Source organism: Apodemus sylvaticus, chromosome 11 (assembly GCF_947179515.1).
Source record: "Apodemus sylvaticus chromosome 11, mApoSyl1.1, whole genome shotgun sequence".
In the NCBI taxonomy this organism is placed as follows: Eukaryota; Metazoa; Chordata; class Mammalia; order Rodentia; family Muridae; genus Apodemus; species Apodemus sylvaticus.
Window position 1 is genome coordinate 37,861,799 of NC_067482.1, and position 26,761 is coordinate 37,888,559.

The 26,761-nt window shown below is 41.6% G+C and overlaps 1 protein-coding gene across 1 annotated transcript in view; it reads left to right on the forward strand.

Moving 5' to 3' along the window:
* Positions 1-26,761, forward strand: part of Corin (corin, serine peptidase) — a 200,033-nt gene that overhangs the window by 104,756 nt on the left and 68,516 nt on the right. Inside the window, exon 6 of the mRNA XM_052199307.1 lies at positions 23,351-23,464. Coding sequence (XP_052055267.1) covers positions 23,351-23,464 — 114 coding nt within the window. The remainder of the gene's footprint in view (positions 1-23,350; positions 23,465-26,761) is intronic.

Genomic DNA, 26,761 nt, shown 5'->3' on the forward strand with positions numbered 1-26,761 from the left:
GAATCCTTCAAGTAGGTTCAACTAATGGATCTCAGGCCCAGAGAGCTGCCCATTTCTTCTTTGCAATAGGACCAGGAGTTTGTTGCACTGTGCATTGGCTTATTTACTGTGAGTCTTAGGATACAGTGTAGATGCTTGTGTGAAGGAATTCATTTCACTAGCTAAGCTACTTCCCCGGCCTCTCTCATTTCTTTTCCTTCAAGACAGAATCTCAAGTAGCCCCAGGGTGTCCTTGAACCAGATATTTGGCTGAAGATGACTTTGAACTTCTGTTCTTCCCATTCCTCTTTCCTAAGTACTGTGGTTATGGGAATATATCATCTCAGGCAAATTTTTTATAAGATCTGGGTGGTAAACGAGGGCTCTGTGCTCTTTAGCACTCTAATACCTGCGAGAGTTAAATGCGAGGCAAATACTCTAGGGTTTTTTTCCCAGCCCATTCCTCATATTATGTCTAGGAGATGGAACAAAGAAAAAAAAAATGCACAAGAAACTTGCTGAATGTACCTCTTCCCATCTTAGAGTCAGTCTCTTGTTGAGCTCATATCTGCAGACCAAAGAAGAAGGCCACTGGGCCTGATAAGTTCACTAGAACCACACTCCAGGGGAGAAGGCTGCTGGTCTGAGCCAATGCTGGAAGTTTCAGCAAGAGGATGTGTGTGAGATGGGCAGGAAATCAAAGGGATAGAGGATGGGTTCCTTGGCTGGGAGAGTATTGAGCTGTCAGAAAGGAATGCTGGGAAGGCTGGAGGAGGCCTTTGAAGCTGAGGCCCAGGAGTCTGCTCCTGATAAGGAGAACACGGAAGAGGCCACCGTGGGGATGGTGACCTGTTCGAAGCTGTGAGTGAGAGAAACCAGTTTCATCAACTGCCAAAGTGGAATATGTCCCGGTTGTTCACGCCTGAGCTGTCTGTGAGATTCAGTGAGATGTCCAGGAGTACAATGGAAATTAAAGGGCAAAGATCTGCGAAACTTTGTTTCAATACAAAGTTACTTTTCTTTTATGAAACACAATATCTCTTGTCAAGGCACAGCCATCCTTTTGATGTTACTGATTTATTTTTAATAGGAACCTTTAGTTCTGATTTTTGTAGTATTTCTCCCATGGGGATTTTGTATAATATCAGTTACAACTAGTACATATTTCTCTTTCTGTGTCAAGGAAGGGAATACGTGTGTCATCCCTGTGCTTGACATCTTCCTTCTAACGTGTGAAAACGGTTTCACCTAGGTCAGCCGCTTAGTCCTTTGCAAAGTATCAGCATCACTTTGTGATAATTGAAGTCTCTCTTGAAAGAGCAGATAGAAACAAAGTGACAAAAGAAACAACTGAAGCTTTTCTCAAGACTATTTATTATAATTGCATCACAAGATTAAAAAATACTTTATGAAATGAAAAAGTAGCACTCGATATGGTTATACATATGCACACATATTCTGTGTTCTTTAGTATATTACTGAATTGGGATCTTTTACATGAGAAGCAGTCCTTTTTCTATGAGAAGAATTAAGTATAGGAAATGCTATACTTAACATTGTATATTAACATTAATATTGTTAACACTGCTGAGTTAACCACGCTGCCTGTATCTCTGACGAGGGTGACGGTGTTGAAATACCTTATGGTATTTCACTGTCTTGCTAACTGAAAGCCCAATGGGTAGAACACATTCCATCCGTAACTCTCTCATAACTCAGTCTCTCCTTCCCTCACACGGCTCATTTTATGCATGTATTTTTTAAAACTCATTCCCTGAAACAAAAGTTCAGGTGTGAAAGCCAAAGAGAAACCAAATATTGGGAAAATCTCAGCTGGCTTGCAGAAATCCTGACTGTTCGGTCATGGGACAAATGGAACAGATGTTGTAAGCCGACATGAAACAGAGATCCCAGCACTCCCACGTACTGTCCTGTTACCCTTTAGTATCTCCACTGGTAGCTGTGCCTCTTAAACAACCAACTTACTAAGGAGCAGCATAAACATTAGGGGAAATAAAGTGCTCCATTTAGTTCAATTGAGTATGTCAAATGAGAACTTGAATAGCTCCATTAACGCTTGAGGTTGAGAAGTCTTTTAGTTCTCTTTCTCTTCTGGGATACCTCCTGCCAAACAGATGCAGACTTCAGACTTCTCTCCAGATCTCCCTAGAGGATGCTTGACTGGTGTTCCTTGGCACCCACACCCAGATCCGTCATACTTTGAAGGAAGTAGTCCAGGCCTCCAACTGCTAAAGGAGATTTTTTTTCAAATGTGTCCTTATAGGAGGGGAGACATACAAGTAAGTAACTGCCTCCATGAGCCCCTCCTCTCTGTGTCTGAGACTAGCATCATCAGCAAGGCCTGATGCCGCCAGGTAGACTGGTGAGCATTTTGGTTTTTTTTTGCAGCTTATTGCTGCCTTTGATTATGATTTTAAGAATAGGGTCTTGGGGATATGATGACAGATGTTAAAATATTGCTTGCATGAATAAGATGTTCCGCTTCATGTTAATCAGTGGAGTTTGGAGGGAAATTTGTGTATCTTTTAGGTTAGAATTCATTTCCCTTTTCCTTAGAGCTTTGGTTTTAGCTATTCTAACATAAGCTTCAGTTATGGCTTCTATTTTTAACACTGTTATTTAGCCAATGCAGTTTCGAATTCCATTCTTTGATTAGCGCTTCCTGGCTATTACTAAGGTGATACTGAAATCTGCAGTGTTTATGGCTTGAATAGGAACTGTCCCATCAAACACTGCTTTAATCTATTAGTCACAAGAATAACATTTCAATCCCTGCCCTGGCCCCGAGTACTCACATTATCAATCTGGCTTTCTAGAGCATTGGTCACAGCAAACTAAGGTCTGTTGATTCAGTTATATTTCTTATGCTTCCTTTATTAAGAAACTCTGCAGATGTGTTGTAGGTCAGAGGTTGTCAGCGAATGCAGTCTGTTGCTTTATTTTTGTAAGTTTTACGGAACCACAGTCACGTTCACTCCATTTTATATTGTTTGCAGACACCCTTACTCTTCAATGAACAGTAAAACATGTACACCACAAAAATCTAGGTCTTATAGTACTTTGATTTATATAGAAAAGTTTGCCCATGTCTCTTCTAGAATAGTCCACACTCCTTTCAGAGAGCTTGATTGACAGCTGGCTAACCTCATTTCTGTTACGGTTTGCATATGAAATGTACTCCACGGGTATCTTTAAGATGTTCCATCTCCAGTGGTGGTGCTGCTTTAGAAGATTCTAGAAATTTTCGTAGGTAGGGGTTGATCGGAGAAAGTAGGACCCTGGGAGTAGTTCCTTGGTGATATCTTGTCCCTTCTGTTTCCTGTCTTTCATTCCCTAATGAAAGACAGCCTCCGTGGCACACTCCTGCTATTGTATGTTCTGGCCAAGTCCATGGAGCCAAGCATGAATTAAACCACTATTCTAAATAAATCCTTCATCCTTAAACTGTTTGCTTGCAGTCATCCCTGTGCGAACATGATTAACAGAGTCCCATTTCTACTTCCCAAATAGCTTCAGGAACTACTTAATTAATTAGCCACCACTTCACTTGTGTGATGCTGCCTCTTTCCCCTTCATTTGCTTACTTAGATTATTAGAAGGCAGAATCATAACATGGAGAATATGTGTTTAGTTTTAAAATCTCAAATCTAAAAATTTGAACTGATCATACTTTACCTCAAACACTTTAGACAGATATGCTTGGGATTAAATTTGCAGCTTGCAGGAACTGCTTTTGAGCGTGCTGGACATCCATAGAAATGTTTGCACGAAGGATAAACAGTAACAATATGGCTCACCTAGCCAAGCTCTTTATATGCCAAGTATGGACAGCTTGTCTCTTGTCATCTTCATCAACACCTCTGTATCATTGGTGTGCATGTTCACATTTGTTTATTTGTGGTGCTGGTACTTTGATCCAAAGCCTCACACCTGCTAAGCACAGAATATACTCTACCACTGAGCTATCCCAAGACCCAAGAGTTGCATTTTTAGGAAGGTTCTGAGACTTGAAGACTTCTACAACTATAAGATGCAGTGCTGGGACCTGAACCTGATGCTGTCCCATGTTCTTTGTATCTTTGCAAGCACCACCTCTATTTTAATTTAGTCATTTGGCTATGTGACAGTACCTCACTTATCTGGAGACTGTACCTCATTTATGTAGAACACATCCAATGATTAGAAAGAAGGGAGAATGAAAAGGTTAATATCTAATAGATACTCACTCTGCCATTTAAAAAGAGGGATTCTCTGAAGTCCTCTTACGTAGGCCATTTGTCTTTTACTTTACAAATTCATTTAAGTCTTTTCTTTTTCAATTTCCCCAACCTTCGTAATTAATGGCAAAGGAATTGAAAATGGGGATGGGTAGAGATCCCACTGCAGGGACATTGACACCAGGGATATTGAAATGGTGCTTGGGAGACTGTAATGAAAAAGACTGACACCCAGTGTCTTGATGGCAGTGAAGCCTCAGAGGGTTTAGCACGAGGCTAACTTTATCCCAGCGGCCTCCAAGGAGAGCCAAGGAACAGTATCTGCTCCTAGTAGGGATTCCAGAGCACCAAGGTGATGCGAAACATTTGCATGCTCAGTGAGTTTTCCATTCAACGATACTTAAATGATATTTACAGAAGGAATTAAGACTTACGCTGGTATACTCCTCTTATTTTCTTCCTTTAAAATGCTGAGCAAATGAATCATGTTATTTAAGGAGATCTTAGCCACATAACACCTATTTCCTCCTACTTCTTCAGACCGCAATGTCTCAGGATACCCATGGTCCATTTTCTGGTGGCAGCATGCTGGAGATGCAGTAATTAAAAAGGGGACTCCTCGGTTTCATCTGCTTGGTAGATTTTCTTATCGTTTCTTTTCTTTTTTGTTTACATCATAGGTTAGTGTTTTATTAGAAGTGTGTACCCAGACATGATCACTGAATGAGTTGGAAATTCCTTTTTTTTCTCTCTTTTTCTTATTAATCATTTTATTTGATTCCATTTTCACCCCACCTCATTAAACCTTAAAAGTTCCCATTATCTTCGTGCATGTGCATTCCCCATCATTTAGGCACAGTTTGATTTTATTACTTTCCCCAAAGTAAAGGCAACTTCTCCTCTGTTTACAAAAACTGTACTCAGTTGTACATCGCTGAAGGAAAGCTAACCTCGATACAAGAAGACTCATCTCTTCACTCTGGGATAGAGAGGCCCAGGGTCCCAGGAATGAATGGTTCCCATCATCACACTGGCCGCCTCTTCCTTATCTTTCTCTCCTGCATGGATTCTTTGATTCTTCTTTCCAACGTTTGGGCATTTTCTGCACCGGAAATGCTCGGGAGACTGGTTTAATAACTCACCCATCTTTGAGACAATATCTGACTTTGCATATTTTGGAAAGATCTCCTAAGACTTCTCATAGAAACCAAATGTTACAACAACAACAACAACAACAACAACAACAACAACAACAAGAAGACACCTTGTGCCTCTGTATCTGTGGGTCAGGGGAGAGAGGATTGCTGCCTAAACCATTAAGTAGATGTCTTTGTTTTGCTGACTCTATTATGACAGCAGTTTAGTACTGTCAATCATACTAGAAAAGCATGTTATTGAAAACTCCTTTGCTTTCTATAATGCTTACAATCTTATTCAACTAATAAATTGGTTATATTTAAATGATATACTTCTAAATGTAGTGATTTCAAATATGGGCATCTTTAAAGAGGTGATGCCGTGGAGATACATCTAGTTTGGGCTGGATTACTGACGTTGGTTATGTGTATATAGATAACACACAAATGGTCCCCACTGTGGCAAGGCACATCAGCTTCTCACTGGGAAGTGAAGGGCTCAGCTCTTCCTGGGTACTTAAGTCTTAGGGCTGGACTTGCTGTTTCCCTCTGATCAGGGACATACTGACCTGAGAAAACCAAACTGCTATCACCCAACATTCCTGAGGAGGCATTGCCTCATGGGAATAACATCTTCTTTTCCTTAGTAAAGCAAGAGACCTGAGGTAAGCTTCCCAGTGTGTCAGGCCAACTTGTCCCATGCAGTTACATAAGAACTCAGCTCCACCCACTTCTTGGTTCAGCAGACTGTGCACTCTGGTTCCCATGCATCGGTGGAGCCTGACAGAACTCTGTGCTTCATCTTCTGAGGCAATGAGAAGTTCATGGCCGTGGGTCTTTGTAAGGCAGGTCAAGGTCTGTGATCCACACAGACTCACCCACGGCTTCAGAGCTCCAACCATGGATGCGTCTTTAATGCTGTTATTATAAATAAGCCGAGGGGGTCGTTAAGATGACAACCAGGAGTCTCTTACATCACAGTGCTGGGTCACCTGTGTTTACTGTGACTCCAACAGGATGACATTTGGTGAGTGAGGCAGAAGAGAGGTAGGCAAGCGGAAGAGATGCGGCCAAGAGATTATGCTTGGCGGAGCTTTGGGCTGCCAGCAGCCTGCGCCTGGAGCTTCTCAGGAATTCTCTTGGGCTTTCTGTCCCCAGCTCACCTTTTCTTTGGAAGGAGAATCTCTGGCTGGCTTCCTGGGCTAGTTACCTATGAATGAGCATGAGGCTTTGCTCTCTGAAAGACTTCATGTCTGGCTTATTGCTTTGCCATTGCTGTCTGGTAATTTTTTTGGAGGGGGTGTGTTTGTGTGTTGGTTTCTTTATTGTTTTTGCTTGCTTGCTTACTTGCTTGCTTCTTGAGACAGGGTCTCACTATGTAGCACTGGCTGGCCTGGAACTCACCGTGTGGACAAAGCTAGCCTGGAACTCACTAACATCCACCTGCCTCTGCCTTCTGTCGTCACCATGCTCATCTCCCTCCCCCATCCCTGACTCTTAACAGCATGGTCTTTAAGTGACGTCCAATGGGACAGTGGACTTCTGCACCTCTGATATATCTTCTGAGGTAGCGAGTCCATCAGGATACATGTGCACTTGTTTGGTGGGCTGCGTGGATGCTGAACAATTGGCCTGGCTCTCCAAGGCAGCACGCACCTCATGACTGTCTGCCTGGGACTTCAAACGACTCCATGGTTTCTGGACTGGGACCTGGATTTCTGCTGGCAACAGCAGAAGCAGCCAAGATGCAAGTGATGTGCATGGACAAGGGGGAAGGGAGTGGTGAGTATAAAGGACACGCGGGTTCGAGGGAGACCAGGTGGCCCCTTATGCCTCGAGTCTGCCCCCTGGCATCTGTACAATACTAGCTCTCTAGCTGAACCTTGAGACAGAAACCACTGGCATTTTGGAAACAGTCTTTGCTAGTAAACTATTGTAAAGTAAGAGCACACATTGCAATCCATAGAACATCTATCACAAAATCCTAGACTTCTGAGGTCTTAAAATCTGATTTTGCATGCTAAAATGCTACAGAGAAAAAGCGGTAGGTTTAGGGGGGAAATTACATTTAACTTCCTAAATGGAAAAAGAGTGTGTTTTCATACTAAATTTTTTGTTCGGCCAATTCTTGATGAGGAGGATAATACAAAATGAATATTTTCCTTAAAATTGATAATGTTTTGTGCAATATATAAATAGGCACAATAATATTATTCCTATATACATTTTGAAATTATATAAAAAGAGTATAGCTTCTTTTGACTTCTGTGATCTTTACATTTTATAGTAAACATCAGAAAAAACTTTAATCATTTTAATATGTAATTTCATATAAAATTAGAAACTGAACAGGACCTGGTGGCTCATGCTTGTAATCTCAGCATTTAGTAGGCTGAGGCAGGAGCATTGGAATGAGTTTGTGACCAGCTTTGTCTACATATAGAGTTCTATTCCTATCTGGTTTATAGAATGAGACTCTGTCTCAGGAAACCAGAATAAATAAATAAAATTTGATTCAGAACCACACAAAAAATTCATGTGGCAAGTTAAATATTTTCACTGAAATAGATCTATGGTAGAGCTGGAGAGATGGTTTAGCAGTTAAGAACATAGTACTTTTCCAGAGAACCCAAGTTCAGTTCCTATCACTGTATCAGGCTGATCATAATCACCTGCTATTACTCCAGCTCCAGGAGATCCAGTGCCTCTGGCTTCCATAGACACATGAGTATACTCAAGCACACATAATTGAAAATCAAGTCAAGTATTTAAAATAGTCCCATGCATATCGCTGGCAGCTGTAGATATACCCAAATTTATAACTGAGGCAGTTTGCCTGAAATGGATCTAAATATTGTTGCCTGGAAATAGTCTTTATAGCCCCATTAACCATTGTAATAGAAGAAAAAAATCCTTGCCAAAATTTAGAACAAGATCTGTGTTGGTGTTAAGGCACTAAATAGCACTGTCAGTTAAACAGATTGAAAATGACTTTGGTTAAAGCATACATTTTGATGTGGAATTAATGAATTTTCAGGAAAAGTCTTAACAAGCCATCATGGCTCACAGTAGTAATGCATTATTATTTATTGTATCAAGCTATAGCATAATATATATATATATACATATATATATATATGTATACACACGTATACACACACACACACACACACACACACATATATATATATATAATGGATATAATGGCCACCTAGGCGGCCTTTGGATAATGACAGGCTTCTGTGGAATGTAGAGGGAGACAAAGGAGTCACTGAAAGATGTGAGGGCAAATCCAGGTCAAAGACCTGCGTGTTGTCAGCTTCAACAGGGACAAAAGGAGACAAGTGAGAAGGAAGGCGAGCTGCCTGTCAGGACACGTCCTACCACCGCACCCAGAGAGACCCTGGGCTCACTTCTGACTGCCCACATTGTTAGAGACAGATTCTGTCGCCATCACCTAGTTTATGATAGAGTTGGCAGCAGTAGGAAGTTAACACAGGCCCTTGAAGGTTTGTAGCAACAGCCAGGGCTCTGGGGTCTTACTGCTGTGATGCTCTGTGTAGCTCTGATTCCCATTAGTCCTTTATGGGGAAGGTTAATTACTCTTTAAAGCCCCAGTTTCTCTTCTGATAAATGAGATTTTTCAGCTCATAGCTGTAGGTATTCAAAAAAAAATAGAAGAGGAAGAGGAAGAAGAAGAAGATAAAGCCTTTAAGATACCTAGAAAGTTCTAGAAAAGCATTTGCTTTAAAAAAATCATGAATGGGAGTCTGGAGAGGTGGCTTAGCCCTTAAAAGCACCTACTGCTCCTACTGAGGGCCTGAGTTTGGTTCCTAACCCCTATGTCGGCTGACTCACAGGGCCGGGAACTCCAGTTCCAGGGGATATGTACCACATCCTCTTGTGGACCAGAGGGAGGTACTCGTGAGTTGTACTCGCCTAGACCCCATCCCTTCTCACTCTGACACATCATTAGAAAATAATGATACCAAAAACAATTCCTGCGTGCCTCCGTCTTTGTGAAAGGCTTGGTGTGACAAAGGATGCCCCTCCACTCCTAATGTTCTTGTGCTTTTGTGGTTTCCTGACTTTCCTTCTTCAGTCTCTACTGACCTAGTTATTGTCCTAGTTATGGGTAATGAAGCCCGTGGCCAGCTTGAGGAGGAGAAGCTCTATTTGGCTTACACTTCCACATCATTCTTCATCATCAGGACAGGAATTCAAGCAGAGCAGGACCCTGGAGGCAGAAACTGATGCAGAGGCCATGGAGGGGTGCTGCTTACTGGCTTGGTTCCCTTGGCTTGTTTCGCCCTGGCTTGCTCAGCTTGTTTTCTTATAGAACCCAGGACTACTAGCCCAGGGATGGCACCACCCACAATGGGCGTGACCCTTCCCGCCTTGATGACCCCGCCTTGATGACCCCGCCTTCTCTCAAGGGAGGCTCCTTTCTCTGTGATAACTCAAGCTTATATCAAGTTGACATAAAACTAGCCAACACAGTTATCTAGGGCTTTCAAGCTATTAGGTTCATGCCTTGTCCCCATTCTATAAATGTCACTGTTTCTTTCTTTCTCATATTAATTTTCTAATGTCATTTAAAAAAAATAAATATGAAGAGAAATATACAGTGGACCCTTGGTGTCTGTAGGTGATTGGTTTTGGACCCTGCCCATATACCTAAGTCCACAGATGCTCATGTCTGTAATAAAGAGACTAATATTTTCATGTACCTTAAGTGCATGCTGTCTTACTGTGTGTTTTAAATAATTTCTACTATGTATAGAATACTATGTATACTATGTATATGTAAGAGCTAGGACAGTATAAATGTTTCATAAATCATTGTTCTAACAGATTGTTCAATGGGGAATGATAATAAATTACATGTGTTGTGTGTGCCTGCGTGCTCATGTCTGTGTGTCTGTGTCTCCCATACTGATGCAGCTACTACAGACCTGCTTTTTTTTGTTTATTGCTAGGCAAATTCAAAGACATGAAACCCATGAACACAGCCAACCATACGTATGACCTGTTGCTGGTTCCCAAGAAAGGTTTTGCTATCTTCAAGGTTATGTCATTTGCAAAGTCCTTAGAAACCATGATGGATAACTGAAGGCAGACTCCTCAGAAATTGCCTTTTAATTGAGGACCTTGGGCTTCTTTGAAATGAACAGAATCCAACGTGAGAAATTTCAGCTGGGGAATGTTTTAGACGGGAGACCTCCCAGGAGTCCTCTGAATCAAGCCAAGTTTTATGAGGCATTGGCCTCCCGTCCTGTCTGCTTGTAAATGGTTTAGGCTGTCAGATTTTCCTTTTGGAGTATAGTTGCTGAGAGAAATTGGCAGTTTCCTTTAAAGTTCCCAGAGTAAAGCAGTCTTGAGCTTATGTAGTACCAATTCCAGAACTTTCCTATGGCTGTAAAGAGTTTCATTTCTATCTGGATGACATGGTGAGAAAGTATTAATGGGGTTCAGCAAAGCCATGACCTGTTAATGAGAGGCCCTGCTGAAAATGCCATTTCTAGTCCACAAAAATCACATTATACCTGAGTTACAACGGATACACACAGACACACACAGACACACAGACACACACACACACATACACACACATACACACACATACACACACACACACACACACACACACACACACATTTATACCACTTGAAACAAAATTGGCTGAATAAAAACATAGTTCCTGAGGTTATTTCTGATTATGAGAAACATCAATTCTGAAATACAAGCACAAAAAAATAAATTAGCATTCCACAGTCATGGGGTCTCCATAACTCAGATTTTGACTCTATTGTATAAAATGCACAGTGACCTTTTAAATAAGTGCAATTTACTAAAAATTAACACTGAAAATACAATGCGATTATTTTTGAATTCCATCACACCCCGGGGGACAGTCTGGGTGTGTCTTGTGTGGTTTAGGACGTGCTAGTCCCCTGGTGGTTCATGATGAGCTATAAGGGGCTCTAACTAACCCTTGACATCTTGCTGAAACCTAAATCTGGAAAGCATCTGCATCAGAGGTCCTGAATTCTATTCCATGAAATGCAGGTCAGTGCACATAGCTTGTGTTTGGGCTGTGCTAGCGGTTTGGGAAGATCAACTACTCTTAACAAAAATCAATTAGGCAGTCATTCTGTGGGGTTCTTTCATGGTCTTGTTAAACTCAGTTTTGACAGGAAATGTGTCCTGATTTCTTTATCTCTGAGGACTATTTTTGGTGGTACTTTGGCCAGAATATAGCCCTGAGTTTTGGCCATGGTATTTTCTATTTGCTCTAAAAGTTTGCCATGGTTTTAGATGCCAGGTTTATTTAGCTCATGAGGTGCATCCAGCTCTAACCCCATAGCTACAGCTCCTGTAACTACAGCTGGGAACAGTCCAGACGAAAGTCACTGCCCTCGGTGGTGTGGTTTATGGAGACCTAACTCATAAAGGTGGCATATTTTACTTTTTTATGGTCAAAGTTTTACGTTTTATAGTTAAATGATACATTTAAAAGGTAAACAGATGGTTGGCAGGAGCAAAACATATGGCATGAGAAGCCCTGATAAATCAGTAAGGGAAAATGCACAGAAAAACTTGCAGAAGACATGTTCGCATAGGCATGAGTTGAGTGGGCTTCCCTCTCACGCCAGGACTGACCAAAGCAGAGTTTTGGGATGTCAAACACATTCACAGCTACAAATCCAGCTGTAACCACCTGTTGGAAAAGCCATATCCCCGTGGGGACTCAGTTTCCACATCCTCTCTGTCATGATGAGAGTCTCAGTCAACTTCTTCCCTGGGTGACCCTTCAGGGGGCTGAGGATCTGGTTCCTACCTTATAATATGGCTCAGAAACTATCGTTCCTTTGGGGAAGTGGGCAAAACAACCTTTCTAAACAAAGTGATTACTATCTTTGTCCCCACTACCCACAGACCACCTGACCTTGACCAATGAATGCCCTTGTCCTAAAGGTGTCGGGACTAAGCGCTTTCTTGGGATGAGCAGTGTTTTCAGAAATTACTTATCAATGTCAGCATCAGCATCAAGAGGGGCAGCCTCAGACTGTTGAGCATCTTTCTTCCTTTCAGAGAGCAAGTCAATGATCTCCTCTTGGCCCAGAGGCCATCCTAATGGCCAGCGACTTTCAATCCCACATGTCTATCTTGAAACCTTCGCCTCTCCTAAGCCTTCCCCTCTTGTTCCCTCTGCCTATTTTATTCCTCTGATTAGATCAGTGCATAGTGTCCACAGCAGACTGGACCAGATATAATTTCTCTTTACTACTATAAAAGAACATATGAGTTTTGTGAAGATGTGGCAAGAGCAGAAATTCTCCCTCTCCTGTGCCCTTGTGTGCTGAGTACTTACCCTCCCAATATCTGCGAATTGGCAGTGGTGATGATTGAAGTTAATTAAATGGTGTGTGCATTTCCTTCTAAGCAAGGCTCATTTCTTTTCCCCTTGTTATATTTGGTCTGAGTGACTTTGTTATGAACTCTCATGACCAGGGATGCTAGGCCACGTTCTCTGCTGCCTAGGCACAGCCATGCAACAGCAGAAATACCTAGGAAACTGGGAAGAATGCAGGCCCCTCCCTCTTCCTCCCATATGTAAATGAGTTCATAGGATGAATAATTTGACAGCACCAACCCATTCTCCTGGCACTGCTGACTGCCTTCCCTGTTTATGAGCCAAGAAATCAGCAGCAAATCTTTCGTGAATGCTGTCCTGATGGTTCATCTCTTCAGAGACCCCTGTCTTTCCACTCCCTGTGTCTTGGTTATTTCAAAGGACTCAGCTGTCCTCACCTTCCCTGCCCAGGCAGGCAGTGATGCGTCCATGAGTTTGAGGCTGAGAGTCCTGGTGGCTTACGGGTTACTCTGTTAAGCATCCAGCTCGTCTGGCTCTTTTCAGAAGGGAATCACACACTTCTAGTCTTAATGATCAGAACATGCCAGAATTGGCCCAGTTCAGTAGCAGGCTCCCTTGTTACCATTAGAGATCACAATATTCAAAGACAACCTTAGATAGGTACAATTTGGCTTTAAAGAGAGAGAGAGAGAGAAAGAGAGAGAGAGAGAGAGAAGAGAAGAGAAGGAAGAGAAGGGAGAGAAGAAAAAAGAAAAAAAAGCTCAGAAATGTGAAGTAGTTTTCTAAAAGCAATGCAGAGATTAAATGAAAATAAAATATCTAAATTTAATTTAGATCCACGATTGTACTTTTTTCTTTAACAGCATTGTTTCAATATGCCAAAAGTATTATAAATAGTTTATTTTTGGTGTGGATATTAGGGTGAGTTTTTGGAACTATTTTTTAAATCAGCTTTTTATTCTTTTGAGTATGGGAGTATTCAGGATTGATGTTACTTGACTATTTGAGGGGAAGCTTTCCCGGGAACAGTCAAACTGCTAGAAATAGGCAGGTTTTCCCAGTTCTGCCTTCACCCAGCCACTATGTGCTGCCGTTACAGGCTGCTGAGTGGAATGAGGTGGTAGCGTGTGTGTGTGTGTGTGTGTGTGTGTGTGTGTGGTTAGTTACAGGAATGAGGATAGCAGAGGACCCAAGGCTGAACTCTGACACAGAACTGCAGAAATTGGTTTGTAGCCAACTGGTTGTCACATCTGGAAGGTGAATGAGGTCCCAGCGCCCTGGCCATTTGAAGGACAAGACTTCTCTGGAATAGTCCACATCACAGCAGCACCAGGAAGTGATGGGAAAGAAGTGTAATTGGATGTTTACAGGATTCATAGTGGATCCACAGACATGCCATCTGCCTCTGAAAGATGGTTTTCTAAATTCTTTTCACAAAAGTCATAAATGTTATTCCTGTTCATTGGCAAACATAATACTATAGAATCACAAGCAATTCATTTTAGTTTGTAAGAGGTCAGTACATAAAAAGAGGTGACAGGGATAGTCACTTAAAATTCAGTTAAAAGGGAATGGTTATTAAAAATTCAGTTTGGTAATGGTGAAAATGAAATCTAAATTCTTGATACATAAGATGAAATCTGACAGATTTCTGTGTCACACCCATTCAAATGCTATCAGGTATCAGCCAAGTCCACCTTGTATTGCCATAACAAAATCCCAAAGACTGGCTCCTTTTAAGAAGTTTATTTTGGCTTATCATTGGAAGCCTGGAAGTCCAAAAGCATGCTCTTGATAAGGTTCATGCCGGTCACCTCACATGGGAAGTATCCAGCATGCATATGGGAAAGAAGGAGACAAAGTTGCCTCTTTGTACAACAGCTGTACTGGTTAGGGTCTCAGTTGGTTCCCATATACATGTGTGAGGTAGTAGTCTTCCCACATCATGCATATTCCCTTTTACCCAGCATATATTTCTATGCATTCATTGGATTTGTTCAAAACTTCTCTGTTTGTCTGGACTTTGCCAGAGGTAGTCACTGGAGGTGGCTTTATGTTTGGAGAAAAATCTCAAAACTATGCCAATGGTCTGAAAAATCTTAATTCTTTTATTTAGAAGTTCAGTATTTATTTTCTAAAGCAAATTCAGAAGGTGGATGGATAAAGGTTTTTAAATCTCTCAAAAACTCTGAATAAGTAATTATCTTTGAATTTAGAAATACCTGTCTGGATTATTGGGTGGATAGACTATAAATAGGAAATTTTGAATTGCTCTGTTTTACAGAAAGTTAAACTTACTGCAGTTCTTTGCAGGGAAAACCAAGCAAACAGTCATTGCATATGTTCTGTTTGCTAATAAGTTCTGAAGACACACTGCTCAGAGCCCTGATTGAGGATTGATATTTGAGGTGTATACTAGAGTGTCATTTTTCTTATGTAATCCTCGCTTTGAAGATTCCTCCATCCTTTCTGCCCTCTCTCTTTTCTTCTGCCCCTCATTCCTTTCTCTTCGCTCCTGTCCTTGCTTCTTTCTTCTCTTAAATATTGAATTGAACAGAGATTTCTTTGTGAGACACATCCAAGTGCTTCTGCCTGGCTTCTATTTCAGCTTGACTTCCAGATTTCTACTCTGTGTTTTCTTTACCTTCTCTTCTGTCTAATTATATCTAAAGCTCTACTAGACGAGGATGTTTCTTGAGACACTGAGTGGTGGCCGGGGGCTGTTTTGGGAATTCTACTTTCATTCTCTTTCCCAGTTATGCATGCAGATTTTGTTTCCTCATGACCACTTTTAGATAACTTTGTGATGACTATTTTCTCTACAGAATGATAGACCTTCCATCCTGCTGTCAGACAAGCAATATCTACGCTTAGGTCTTATTTTTAGGAATTAAAGCTGAGGGCCATATGGTAAAGTCCCCACAAACCCAAAGCATAGCTCTACTTCATAGGGGGAGTTGGGCGGGGGAGGGAGTGTTTAAGTCCAGGAGTAACTCAGGCATAAAGACATTTAATTTGGGGAGCTGTTTTGGATTTCCTTTGAACATTTGTTTAACAGAGATGGTTTCTTACTAAATAAAAGATGTTGTATCAAAAGCACCAAGGGGTATTAAATTAAAGAGCTGTGTGGTGTACTGTGACTTGGTTTCCCCTAGTGTTTGCAACATGGGGATACCATAGAACATAAAAGAAGCCACCATGATGCCTCTCTTTTTAGAATATCAGGAGTCATCTAAATGAATCTATAATAGATCACCTGTCATTCCATACCTTTGGACAATGAAGTTTCCTAATTGGGAATTTTGCTCTTTTTTTTTTTCAAGATCCAAAGAGACTTTATTTTTTACCTGCTTATAATCAGTGAGGAGGAAACTCATATCTGTCCAGGGGTGGGAAGTTCCCATGGTGAAACAGAGTGTTCTGCCAATGAGGATGTATTGTTAGGTCAGCCATCTATTTTTCAAACTAACTGCTTCATTACAAAATGGTCAGCTGATTACTAAAAAACAATTTAATCTGTGAGAAATAGAAGCTTGGCCCTGGGAGTGAATTTTGCTCTTTTAAGAAGAATAAAAAACTAAACCATGCAACCATTCACTGAGCACTCAAAATGATGAGTTCTCACCTCTGCATCCTTAGGAAGGGAAGATGCAGCTGAGAGGTGGGAGAGAGAGGTGGAGAGCACGTGGGGTCACTCAGCAAGGATGGTGTGGAGAGAAGTGTTTGCAGTGGACTCCGTGGTGGGAGGCAGGGGTGGGGGAAGCATGCGGTAGATGTCCCCTGGGGTTTGGCCTGTTCCTCCTTTGCTTGGGGGAAGAAGCAGGGTCTCAGAAGGGGATGGCTGTGTGGGATACTTAGCAACAGGCCACTAGGGACTATTGCTAGAGACACAGTTGCAGATTCTGCCTGACACAGCCTTGAGAGCTTAGTAAACACAGCCCATCAACAATTCTTAGAGGGGCTGAAAGCTCTGGGTCTTTCCTTAGTTCTTCAGGTACTGGATGAGCCCCACAGATCCTCACACCATGGCCCTGTCCTATGTTGCAGAAGAGGCCCGGTAGAATGTGTCTGGACATTTTTGATCATCATTTAGATTGAAACATGAAGCAATGTGATTCTGATGAGGAAATTGACATGGATTTCTTTATCTAACTTGTTTTTTTTTTTTTTTTTTACCTGCATGTATTTTATGGGGCACGTTAGTGCACCTGTCGGGGAGATTGGGGAACACCTCGAAGGAGTCTGTTCTCTTGTTTCACCACGTGGGCTCCAGGGAGCAAACTCATTTGTCAGGCTTGGCAGCAAGTGCCTTTACCTTCTAAACCTTCTTGCTGACCAGCCTAGATACGGTATTTCTCACACCCATGTGTGACAGAGGTAAACCCACGCCCACTGCATCGAGTCATTCTGAGCCCTTCACGGTTCCAGGAGTCCACCCATATTCTTCTTACTCATGGGAAATAAGAAGCAATAAGGGAAGTAAGAAAGACGGTCTAGTCCCTTTAACCTTCTTCCACATCAAGTTACTCATGTCTTCTTCTCAAGTTTAAGTATACTGAATACTAATTATAATGAAAAGATGACAGTCTATAACAGAAATTGCAACTATTAAATAAAAACAAAAAAAAAAATAACTGTGTTCTATTAAAGTTTGAATTGAACATTTACAATCTTAAATGAGGAGTTTTAAGTGCTGTTTGGGCAGCAAAAGCCCTCTGGAGAAAGTTTAACCTTACCTGTGTAAGCAGACAGTCCTGACAGTGTGCTCTATAACATGGCCCCAAGGTCCATTTCCTGCATATCATAGACACTGTCCGAAATATACTACTCTAACCCAAAGAATAGGTAATGTGGGTAGAGGTGTGGGGATAGAGCACTGGATACACCACCACTGGCCAGGGGGGAGGTTATTTTAGGTAGAAGAGTCTTTCCTTGTCCTGTTATTAGAGCAAATTGTACCGAGAACAGGCCTTGTCTGAAGGCTTGACTAATATCCCACTGGCACACAGAGAAATTTTTAGTATTTTGTCCATTTATTCATCCATCAGCGAAAAGAACATCATAAGATATTCATTACCCTGGAATATGGAGGGCCGAGGAGCTAGAGCCACCGTCATTCAGCTTGGCTCTCTCGGCACTCCGTGTTCCCAGGCTTCATTTATTACTTTATAAATAATCTAACTTCTTCCTATTATGTGATGGTTTCATCCTAGACTCCGGATGCAGCAGTGAGAAAGCAGACCAGCTGTCTTCCCTTAAGAAAGTTACATGGTAGGAAGGGGCCAGAGACAATGAGCAAACATGTAAAATACTCGGAGATGTGACTTGTGTGTGAGTTACAACAAATCATGGGCTTTGCTGCTCTCTGAGTTAGCTCGACTTTCTGCTGACCGTACCCTGGTGGGCCTGGGCATCAGCACTCTTGGAGGCAATGGGCTCAGATCACTGTGTTAAACGATGCCTCGTTTGAGCTTTACACGACACATAAACCCAAGTACATCCAGGCACAGGAGCTGAGGCCAGAAACTCCCAGCCAGCCTCAAAACAAACCCCAAAACAAAGAATAAAAAATTTTAATACAAAAAAAGAGAGATGTCCAAAAAATGTGAAGGATTTCTTGGCTTAGTAGATAATTATATATGAGGAATCCTCATTTTTGTAGTGGATTAGAGGGATAGAAAGATATAATCTTCATGGTTAGACCATATATATATATATATGTATATATATATATACATATATATATATATATATATTCTTTGTCTCTCTCTTCATCTTAGTGAGTGGTCATTATTTAGTTGGCCCGTGGGCAATTGTCTTTTCTGCTTCTCCTTCAGAACACGATCATTCAAATGCATTAAAATACTTCATTTTAAATATCAGTTTTGTGCTCATTTACCATAACATTTAATTGCTTTCTTCTGCAGCAAAGTTGTCCTTTCTTTCCTAGTTGCTCACCTCCTGCCCCTTCTCCCACAGACACACTGCTGTCTGGCTTTGGCCTCAGTACTTTATTGAAATTCTCATAAGGTCTCCACTGGCCTCTGCATTGCTGACCTGGGGCTAATCTCTATCCTAAGACAGATACTCGGCGGTGGAGCATTTATCTTCCCCAGCAGTGTCCAGCAGTGCTCTCTCCTCCCTGAGAGTCTCACCCCTTCCATCCTCGGAGCCTCCTGACTCCAACTCTACCCATAACTTTTTAACATTTAACAAAGGAAAGACTCGGGTATTATGACTTACCCTCTCTAGAAGTTAGGGCGGAACCCATGTTTGATAATTAGATCAGACCCTTGGACTCTCTTCCCTGATTTTTCATCCCAAAGCTCAGGTCTGCCTTTTACTCATAAAGATACAGCATTCCCCCTAGCAATGATCGGATCAGCCACAGGCAACTTATCTGTAAAGTACTTCAAGTACTTAAGTAACCTCTGGACGGAAAGAACCGGAAAGAGTTACACCAAGCAGGTCAAGCTGGGTGTAGAATGCATTCCTGACAGGCTCTTACTCTACGCAGACCCAGTTGAAATGTACTGTTGCCGGTTAGCTTTCTCTCTAGAGGTAGAATTGAAAACCTGAGTTTCAGATTTTGAGCAAGCTCAAAAGAAGGGTTGATGGGGCTTCCTCACAATCAGTAGTTGGTTAGGAATTTCCAGGACTCCAGAAGTTGATCGCTGGAGCAAGAGAGCATTTGCCAATATAAATGCTTCTCCGATAGGATGGAGAGATGGCTCAGTGGTTAGGAGCACTTGACTGCGCTCTTCCAGAGGTCCTGAGTTCAATTCCCAGCAACCACATGGTGGCTCATCTGTGTTGCTCTGAAACACAGAGAGAAGCAAGGAAGGCTGGAAGCAGTTGAAATTACCAGTGAATTTTGGTTTCCAAACTGTTATTTCAGAAACTCAGAGACTAGAATATTGAGAAAGGCCAACCGCCCTCTCCCAAGGCCATGGCAGTCTGAAGCCCAGGTGGTTTACAGTCAACCCCACCCTGCGTGGATGTGGAAAGTAGATCTCATTGGACATAACTGAACACTGCTGTTCTTGCAGAAGCGTTCATTGTCTCAAGAATAAAGAGAATTCAGCAAAGGTGTTGAGACGCCTTCAATCAGGTGATGACCAATTGCATGCAACCTTGATGAAGGCAGTTTTGTTTTCTTACTGAGGTATCCATAGGGACTAGGCTAGGAAGGTGCTCTGTAAATCTCATCTTAATTAATCAAAGACTATTCTATTGATCTGCTGGTGATTGACTTTAAGTTCAGCACATTCCTTGTAGAATTGCAGACGAAGCAGTATGCAGTGTTGAGATGGTAGAGCATGCCTTTCCTCATGATCTCTCTTTATCATCTGAGTGATAATTCAAAGGCTGTGAAAAGACAATTGGTAGAAGACAGGGAAATTTATGGCAAAACCTCTGCAGAAACTTGCTAAGTGCTCTCTTAGGATGTCTTCCAAAAAAGCCAGTGCTAATGTGGAATGTCACTTCATCTGGACCCGATTCACCTGGAGAATAGACATCTGTCTTTTGTTTACAGAGAAAAAGAAAGACAATTGGAACTTTGGCTCAGACCCAGGAACCTGGAATCAGACTCAGCTAACAGCATGAAAGTTGCTAGCAGAACAGGGGAGTGGGTGGGGTGTGGAGGTCAGGGCTACAGTCTGTACCTCAAGATTCTGGGCTGACTTTTTAAAAATCCTCTTACTAGCATTATAGCTTTGAGCCATTGCTGTCTTAACCTCTTGGCACTCTGGTTCATCTCTCTGTAAATTACCATTTCCCTCAAGGATGTCAGATCGAGAACGTCTGTCTTGGATTTTAGGAATTCGAAGCTGATGTTTATAGCTTCTTTTTTGTAAATTGAAAAGCTTATGCAAGGAAATGGCAAATTCTACATACAAGAGTCAAACAGAAAAGATTCTTTATAATCTAGTTTTTTAAAAGTGACACTGATGACAAGACTTTCTTTTAGAGTTTTTTTTTCCATCTGTGTGTCCATGTGCACAATGCTGTATTTCATAAGGGCGTGTTTATGCAGGTATACGATGCACTTTGTGTGTATTTCTTCCCGCTTCCTCCTTCCGTCTTCTCCACCCTCCCCACCCTTACGCACCTTTGCTCTCTAGACAAATCTGCCTTTACTTTCATATCAGATATATATACATTATGTATGACTATAAATCATATAAACCTCAAATGAGAGAAAATGGGCACTATTTGTCTTCTCGAGACTGACTTAAGCACGCACTTTCAAAGAAAGAAGAAGGACACTGTTTTCGATGTTTCCTAACCTTCTTAGACTGGCCCACCTTCTTCGAATGTTGTGCTACCAAGAAGTCACCTTCCGATGAATCAGCCAGGACAAGAGAGTCAGCACCAGTGGTGGTAGGATTTAAATTTCATCTAGATTTGAGATGATCACATCCAAGTAATGGCTTCACTAAAGTCATGTTTACGTGAGTGTAACTCACACTTCCAGATGTGCCCTGGAAGTCAGGAACTAGTTGATGGTGAGCTTTCCGCTCCATTTCCCGAGGACTCATCAGAGTCATAGGTGGGAATACAGTGCTCCCTGAGGCGGCCACGGAAAGGTAGACGTGGACTTTTGCACTCCACGGTTTGTATAGTAAGGAACCAATCCCACAATAGGATAGACACCCCTTGACAATTTTCTCTCGCCTCCAGAGGGAAGATGTTGCACAGAGCAGCTGGTAAAGTCCTTGTGCATTGTTTCATTTTATATCTGGTGCCCTGTGTGCCCATTAGGAGTCTGTCCCTGTACTTATATTTAGTACATACATTCACACATGTGTTAAATTCTCTGACACTGTACATAACAAACTTATTGAGCACTTCGGCAGTTGAGATTCACTATGTAATTAATTAGACTGATTCTGAAACTATAAGATGCAATGAAAACCACGTTTTTATTATTGATATTGTGAGATTATCTGATTATCAAAACACTGATTTTCATGAGAGCTTTGGGGGGAAAATCATTGATATAGCATCACTTATTTTCTTTAGGCTTTGTGATGACATATGGCCTTGTTGGGGATTTATGTGGCTTTTCCCATCAAATACTAACCTAGAACCTTCTAAGTGCCAGCCACTGACCATCTGGGAGCTGCGACAGCTCCTGCTCTGTTCTTTTCTTCATTTCCATTTTTATACCAAAGAGTTATCCAGTTCTCAATTCCCACTATCAAGGGTACAAGGGTCACATGATCAAGGAATACATACTTCAGGTGATCAGGCAACCATCCCTGTGACTGGGGTGCGTGGTAGCTTTGATGATTTTATTTTCTACTATTCTAAAACTGTACCATCCTTTCCAAAAAAAATAGCATTTTTCTCTGACTAGAGAAATATGCTTGATCACTATATTTGTAAAATTCAGAGTGGAACAAAATAAAAATTGCCCTTAGTCTTTTTACTAGCTATGATTACAGTAGTTGTCCTTGCTCTGTGGCAAATTATAATATGCTATTTAACACCAGCTGGTGCCTTTTTCACTTGAAGTATGTTGAGCTTTTCCCCAAGATGTTGATATTTTTCCTGTGGTGTGTATTTTCAGTGACAGGAACAATATTCTTCACTATAGACTTGCCAAATTGATTTGGGCAGCCCCTGTGTTTTATATAATTGCTACCTTATGGTTTCTTCATCATAAGTAAGGACGGCATGAATAGCCTTAAAGTCAAACGTGTCTGTATTGATATTAATTTCCTTTGCTCGAAGTCCAAGAAATCAGATTTTTGAGTCAAAGGTTCTATAGTTTAAAGGGTACCCAATGCACATAAGCACACGAGGAACTTTATTTGTATCTGCTTGGTTAAAGTTTCCTTTGTGTTTAATGACCTTTCTTGATAGTATTTCTGACTTTCTATCTGAAATTTGTTACATATTGTAATTTTCAAGTGGTCAAATAGTTGTTGAAATTTAAAGAAGAAAAAGGGACTATCATGATAATAGCAAAAAAGTAGTCAAATTTAACTGGTCACTGTCTGTGATGAAACCATAGTAAGTATTATTGGTTAATAAGTAGGGTTTCACTTTTCCTATGCCCAAACAGACCCTTACGCTTTAACTGACCTTTTGTAAAGGCAAGCAAATATATTTCAAATACAGGGCATCGGGTCTCTGCTCCCGTATTCCAGAGCACATCAATTGTCTGTTTTTATGGGAACCGTCTCTGAGCTGCATGCAGTAGCATTTTAAGAGGCAACTGTTTTGTTCAGTCAATAATACTCTGCTTTCACATTGTTTGCAATCGCTTAGGAAAACATCTTCCCATTGGGCATTTTCTCTACATAAACTGTGCACTTGTTGGAGCTGAGTGCTCTATTGTTTCTGAACACACAAACCTCTTGTGCAAAACCTCTGGTAAATTGTAACCTGGGTGTCTCCAGCAGCTGTTTGGGTTACTTCTAGATAATCCTACTGTAAGCATTCCCAAGCCTAAATGGAAAATGGTGGCCAAGTGGCAGTGAGGGGACCTGGAAGCAAATCTGTCAAATCCCAAAGGAACCTTTTATTATTTCAATTTTTTTCTCTTTATCCTAAGTTTAAAAGAATAAAGAAACATGTTCTGATCCAGCCCCCCCTCTCTTTTCCAGCGCTCTGCGGAGGGGGCGAGAGCTTCCTGTGTACCAGCGGGCTCTGCGTCCCCAAGAAGCTGCAGTGTAACGGCTACAATGACTGTGACGATTGGAGTGACGAGGCTCATTGCAGTAGGTGACAGGCCCTGTGGGGCTTATCTGGGTGGGAAGGGATTCTACTGTGGAGCCTGGACACCTGCGCCACTGCACTACCGGATACCGACTGACACCCGGGCCAATAGCAGACGGCTATTGGTTTGCCATTCTTAAGTGAGCCAATAGGTTTATCGCCCCCAGAGCCACCAGGCTGGGTTTGTACCCTGCTCCAAGGCTTGGGTTTATACGTACCCCTGCAGCTAGATGCCCAAAGGAACAGCTCAGAGAATAAACTGTTTTTATGTAGAGCTATGCTATCGTTGGAAGGAGGGGTTGAGTTTATTTTCTTTGGATGAGGAATTTTGTTTTTGTTTTGAAAATTTTCTGAGTATAGCCGCCAATTGCTTAAAGAAGTTTTTGTTTGTTTGTTTTAAAATAGGAACCCTTTTTATATTAATGATTCTTAACATCCGTGGCTCAGTAGAGTCAAAGCTTCTTGCTGGCTTATGTTTCCCTTTAGCTGGAGAGATAGTGGTGCTGATAGTTGTGAGCCCTCTAATAAACACAATCACCCTTCTACTGCATGATTTAATTTATTTGGGCATTTTGACCGAATATGCTGGTGGTTTGTCCAGTATGGATTCTGACTCAGGTTGTTTTGCACTTACCAAGCAGAAGGAAAACACTAACCTTGATCATTACACTACATCTTCTATACTCAAAGCAGAACTGAGTCTCTGTGTTCTGGCTGCTGTTACCGATGTATACTGTGTATAATTAATTAGTCATGGTCAGCACGGGCAGAGCTGTGTTTCCTTCCTGGGAGACTCGCCCAGCCTTGGTGAGAGATTGAGATTGCCGCCATAGTTGAGAGGGTCCTGTTTACCAGGTACCAAGTCTTTTCCCTGAGGGGAGGGTTAGGATGCTTGTTCGCTGGAATTTTTGGGCAGGTGGCATATCGTAGTATCAGAGCGCTGTTCACCAAAATGTGGTTTCATAGTATACAAGCTTTTAAAAAAAAATGGCTGAGCAAAACAAAATAAATGGTTAGGGGATGTCAGCTTCTTAGAGAGTTTCAACACATGCTGATAAATTCAAGGTTTGAGAAATGTTGCTCAGTTTAAATCAGTACTGTTTAATGCTATATGTCCTCAACCTTTTTCTCCTGTGAATTCTCACCCTTATTTATTTGTACATTTATTTATTTTGTATATTACATGGCAGTTGATAGAAATTAAGTTATGATACATATATTTTGAAGCCTGTTATTCTTAGTAAAATATTGATTTTTTTTTTTTACACCATGCCATTTTCTCTTCGGGAAAACTTAATGCATGCAAATTTACATGTAAGACATCTTTTTAGCCTATGTAATTACATTGAAGACTATTGTTGTTACATTAGCAGAAGATACTCTTCAAAATGACTGCAGGAAGGAATTCTGAAAGGCCCAGCTGGATTATGTCCTTCTGATGGGGATGCAGTAGAATCTCCCGTTTATCTCCTGCTGTGGTCAGTGCTGGGGCATTAGTCAGGGTCAACACGTGCCTTCAGTCCTGTGTGGCCAGCACTGGCTTCGTCATTTTGTTCTCTCTGGTGCTGAGAGACATTGTCAATGCTGTTAGTGCTTTGCACTACAGTCTTTAAAGAATGGAGGAGTGGTTCCTAGTTCTGGAAAGACTCAGTGCAAGAGTATAGGGGAATTCCAGAACAGGGAAGCGGGAAGGGGTGGATGGAAGAATAGAGGGACGGAAGAGGGCTTATGGGACTTGCGGGGAGTGGGGACCCAGAAAAGGGGAAATCATTTGCAATGTAAATAAAAAAAAGATATAATCTGAAGGAGTCAATTTTCCTAGTTATCAATTAGATGAGAAGTTATTGCTATTCTAGAAGGTGTTGCTATTCTAGAAGGTGCATGGCAATGCCTTGGGAACTGTTTATTAAAGATGTCTACTAGCTGGTACTGCATTTATACCTCAAAATGGCACGATATGGCCCATTGAGAAAATACACCCTTTAGCAAATGTCTCTCTAAAACCCCATAGTGAAACATATAAAACTTGGCATGCTCTTGTTTCTGACCATTGGAGAGCATCTCCTGAGCCTGAATATTCAACGTGTGCAGCATTTCAACATGAGCTTCTAGCGACTGCCCTCTATTCTCCTCTTGTTACTGCCCTCTTGTGAGAACCATGTGTGTCTGAAGTAGGGCTTATGTGCAAATCAGAGTGGTACCACAGCTGCAGATATTGAGAAGGAGAGAAGTATGGCTAAGCATTCCCTGGGGGAAGCAGGAGAAAATGCCCAGAGCCTATATCCTAGCAGGTAGGGTCCAGAACGGTCAGAAAAGACGGGAAGCTAATGTGTCCTCTTACCCTGCACTTGTTTTCTTTTAAAAGCAAGTTAGGTGGTTTGTTCTTTTCTTGCATTGTTCAATTCATTGGAAGCAGGGGAAAGGACTTACTGTGGTAAATTGTCCATCAGCTGTGCTAGAGGTGTTTACCTTCAGGATATAATTGAACTGTCAGCTCTGGAGGAACTATGAACCCCTTTCTTTCATTCAAAGACAGTAGAGGCTTGGGGCAATGAAGAAGTTTACCAGTGATCAAAGTGATGGATTTGCTGTCACTTGTGAAAGCTTCTAAATTTAACACGTTTTCTGTCTTATGTGCTGCTTCTGAGTTGGCCTTATCCATGAGAGTTCAGATTTGGTGAATTACACCATGGCCTCATCACTCATATGACAAGAAAATGTTTTTTTTTTTTCTTTCTAGTTGCTCTAGCATGTCCTGGGTGGTAACTGACCTTCACAGTGTCATTGTGAGAACCCCTGACTGCTTTCCTTCTCTACTAAATAATTTGGTCTTATATGTCAGCTATTCGCTAGGATTTATTGAATAAAACTACTACTAACATCTTGGAGCAATCTTAGTTTCATGACAGAAAGTTTTTTGTAAAACTGAGGAAAACTTATTTTTTTTTTCCATTCTGCTATTCAAGGTAGGCTGTGTCTATAACCTGGGCTTTCCTCAGCATGTGCTCACTGCATTAGCATCTCCAGGAAGCAACTCCTCTCCCTGAAGTGATACACATGTTCCTGGACATGAGTTTAGGCGGAAGTGCCCAGGAAATTTGATTTGTAGGCCCTGGACCAGAACGTGGCTCATCTCTTTTGATGGTAATGTACTGTAGACTTCTGTGTAACCATCTCTAAGAACAGTTGAAGCAGGGGCTTCTAATACTGCCTCACAATGGGTGTTTATAGGTATATATTGCTTAAAATCCTCAAAGTGCTGAGGAGATGACTTGGCAGTAAAGAGTACTTGCTGTTCT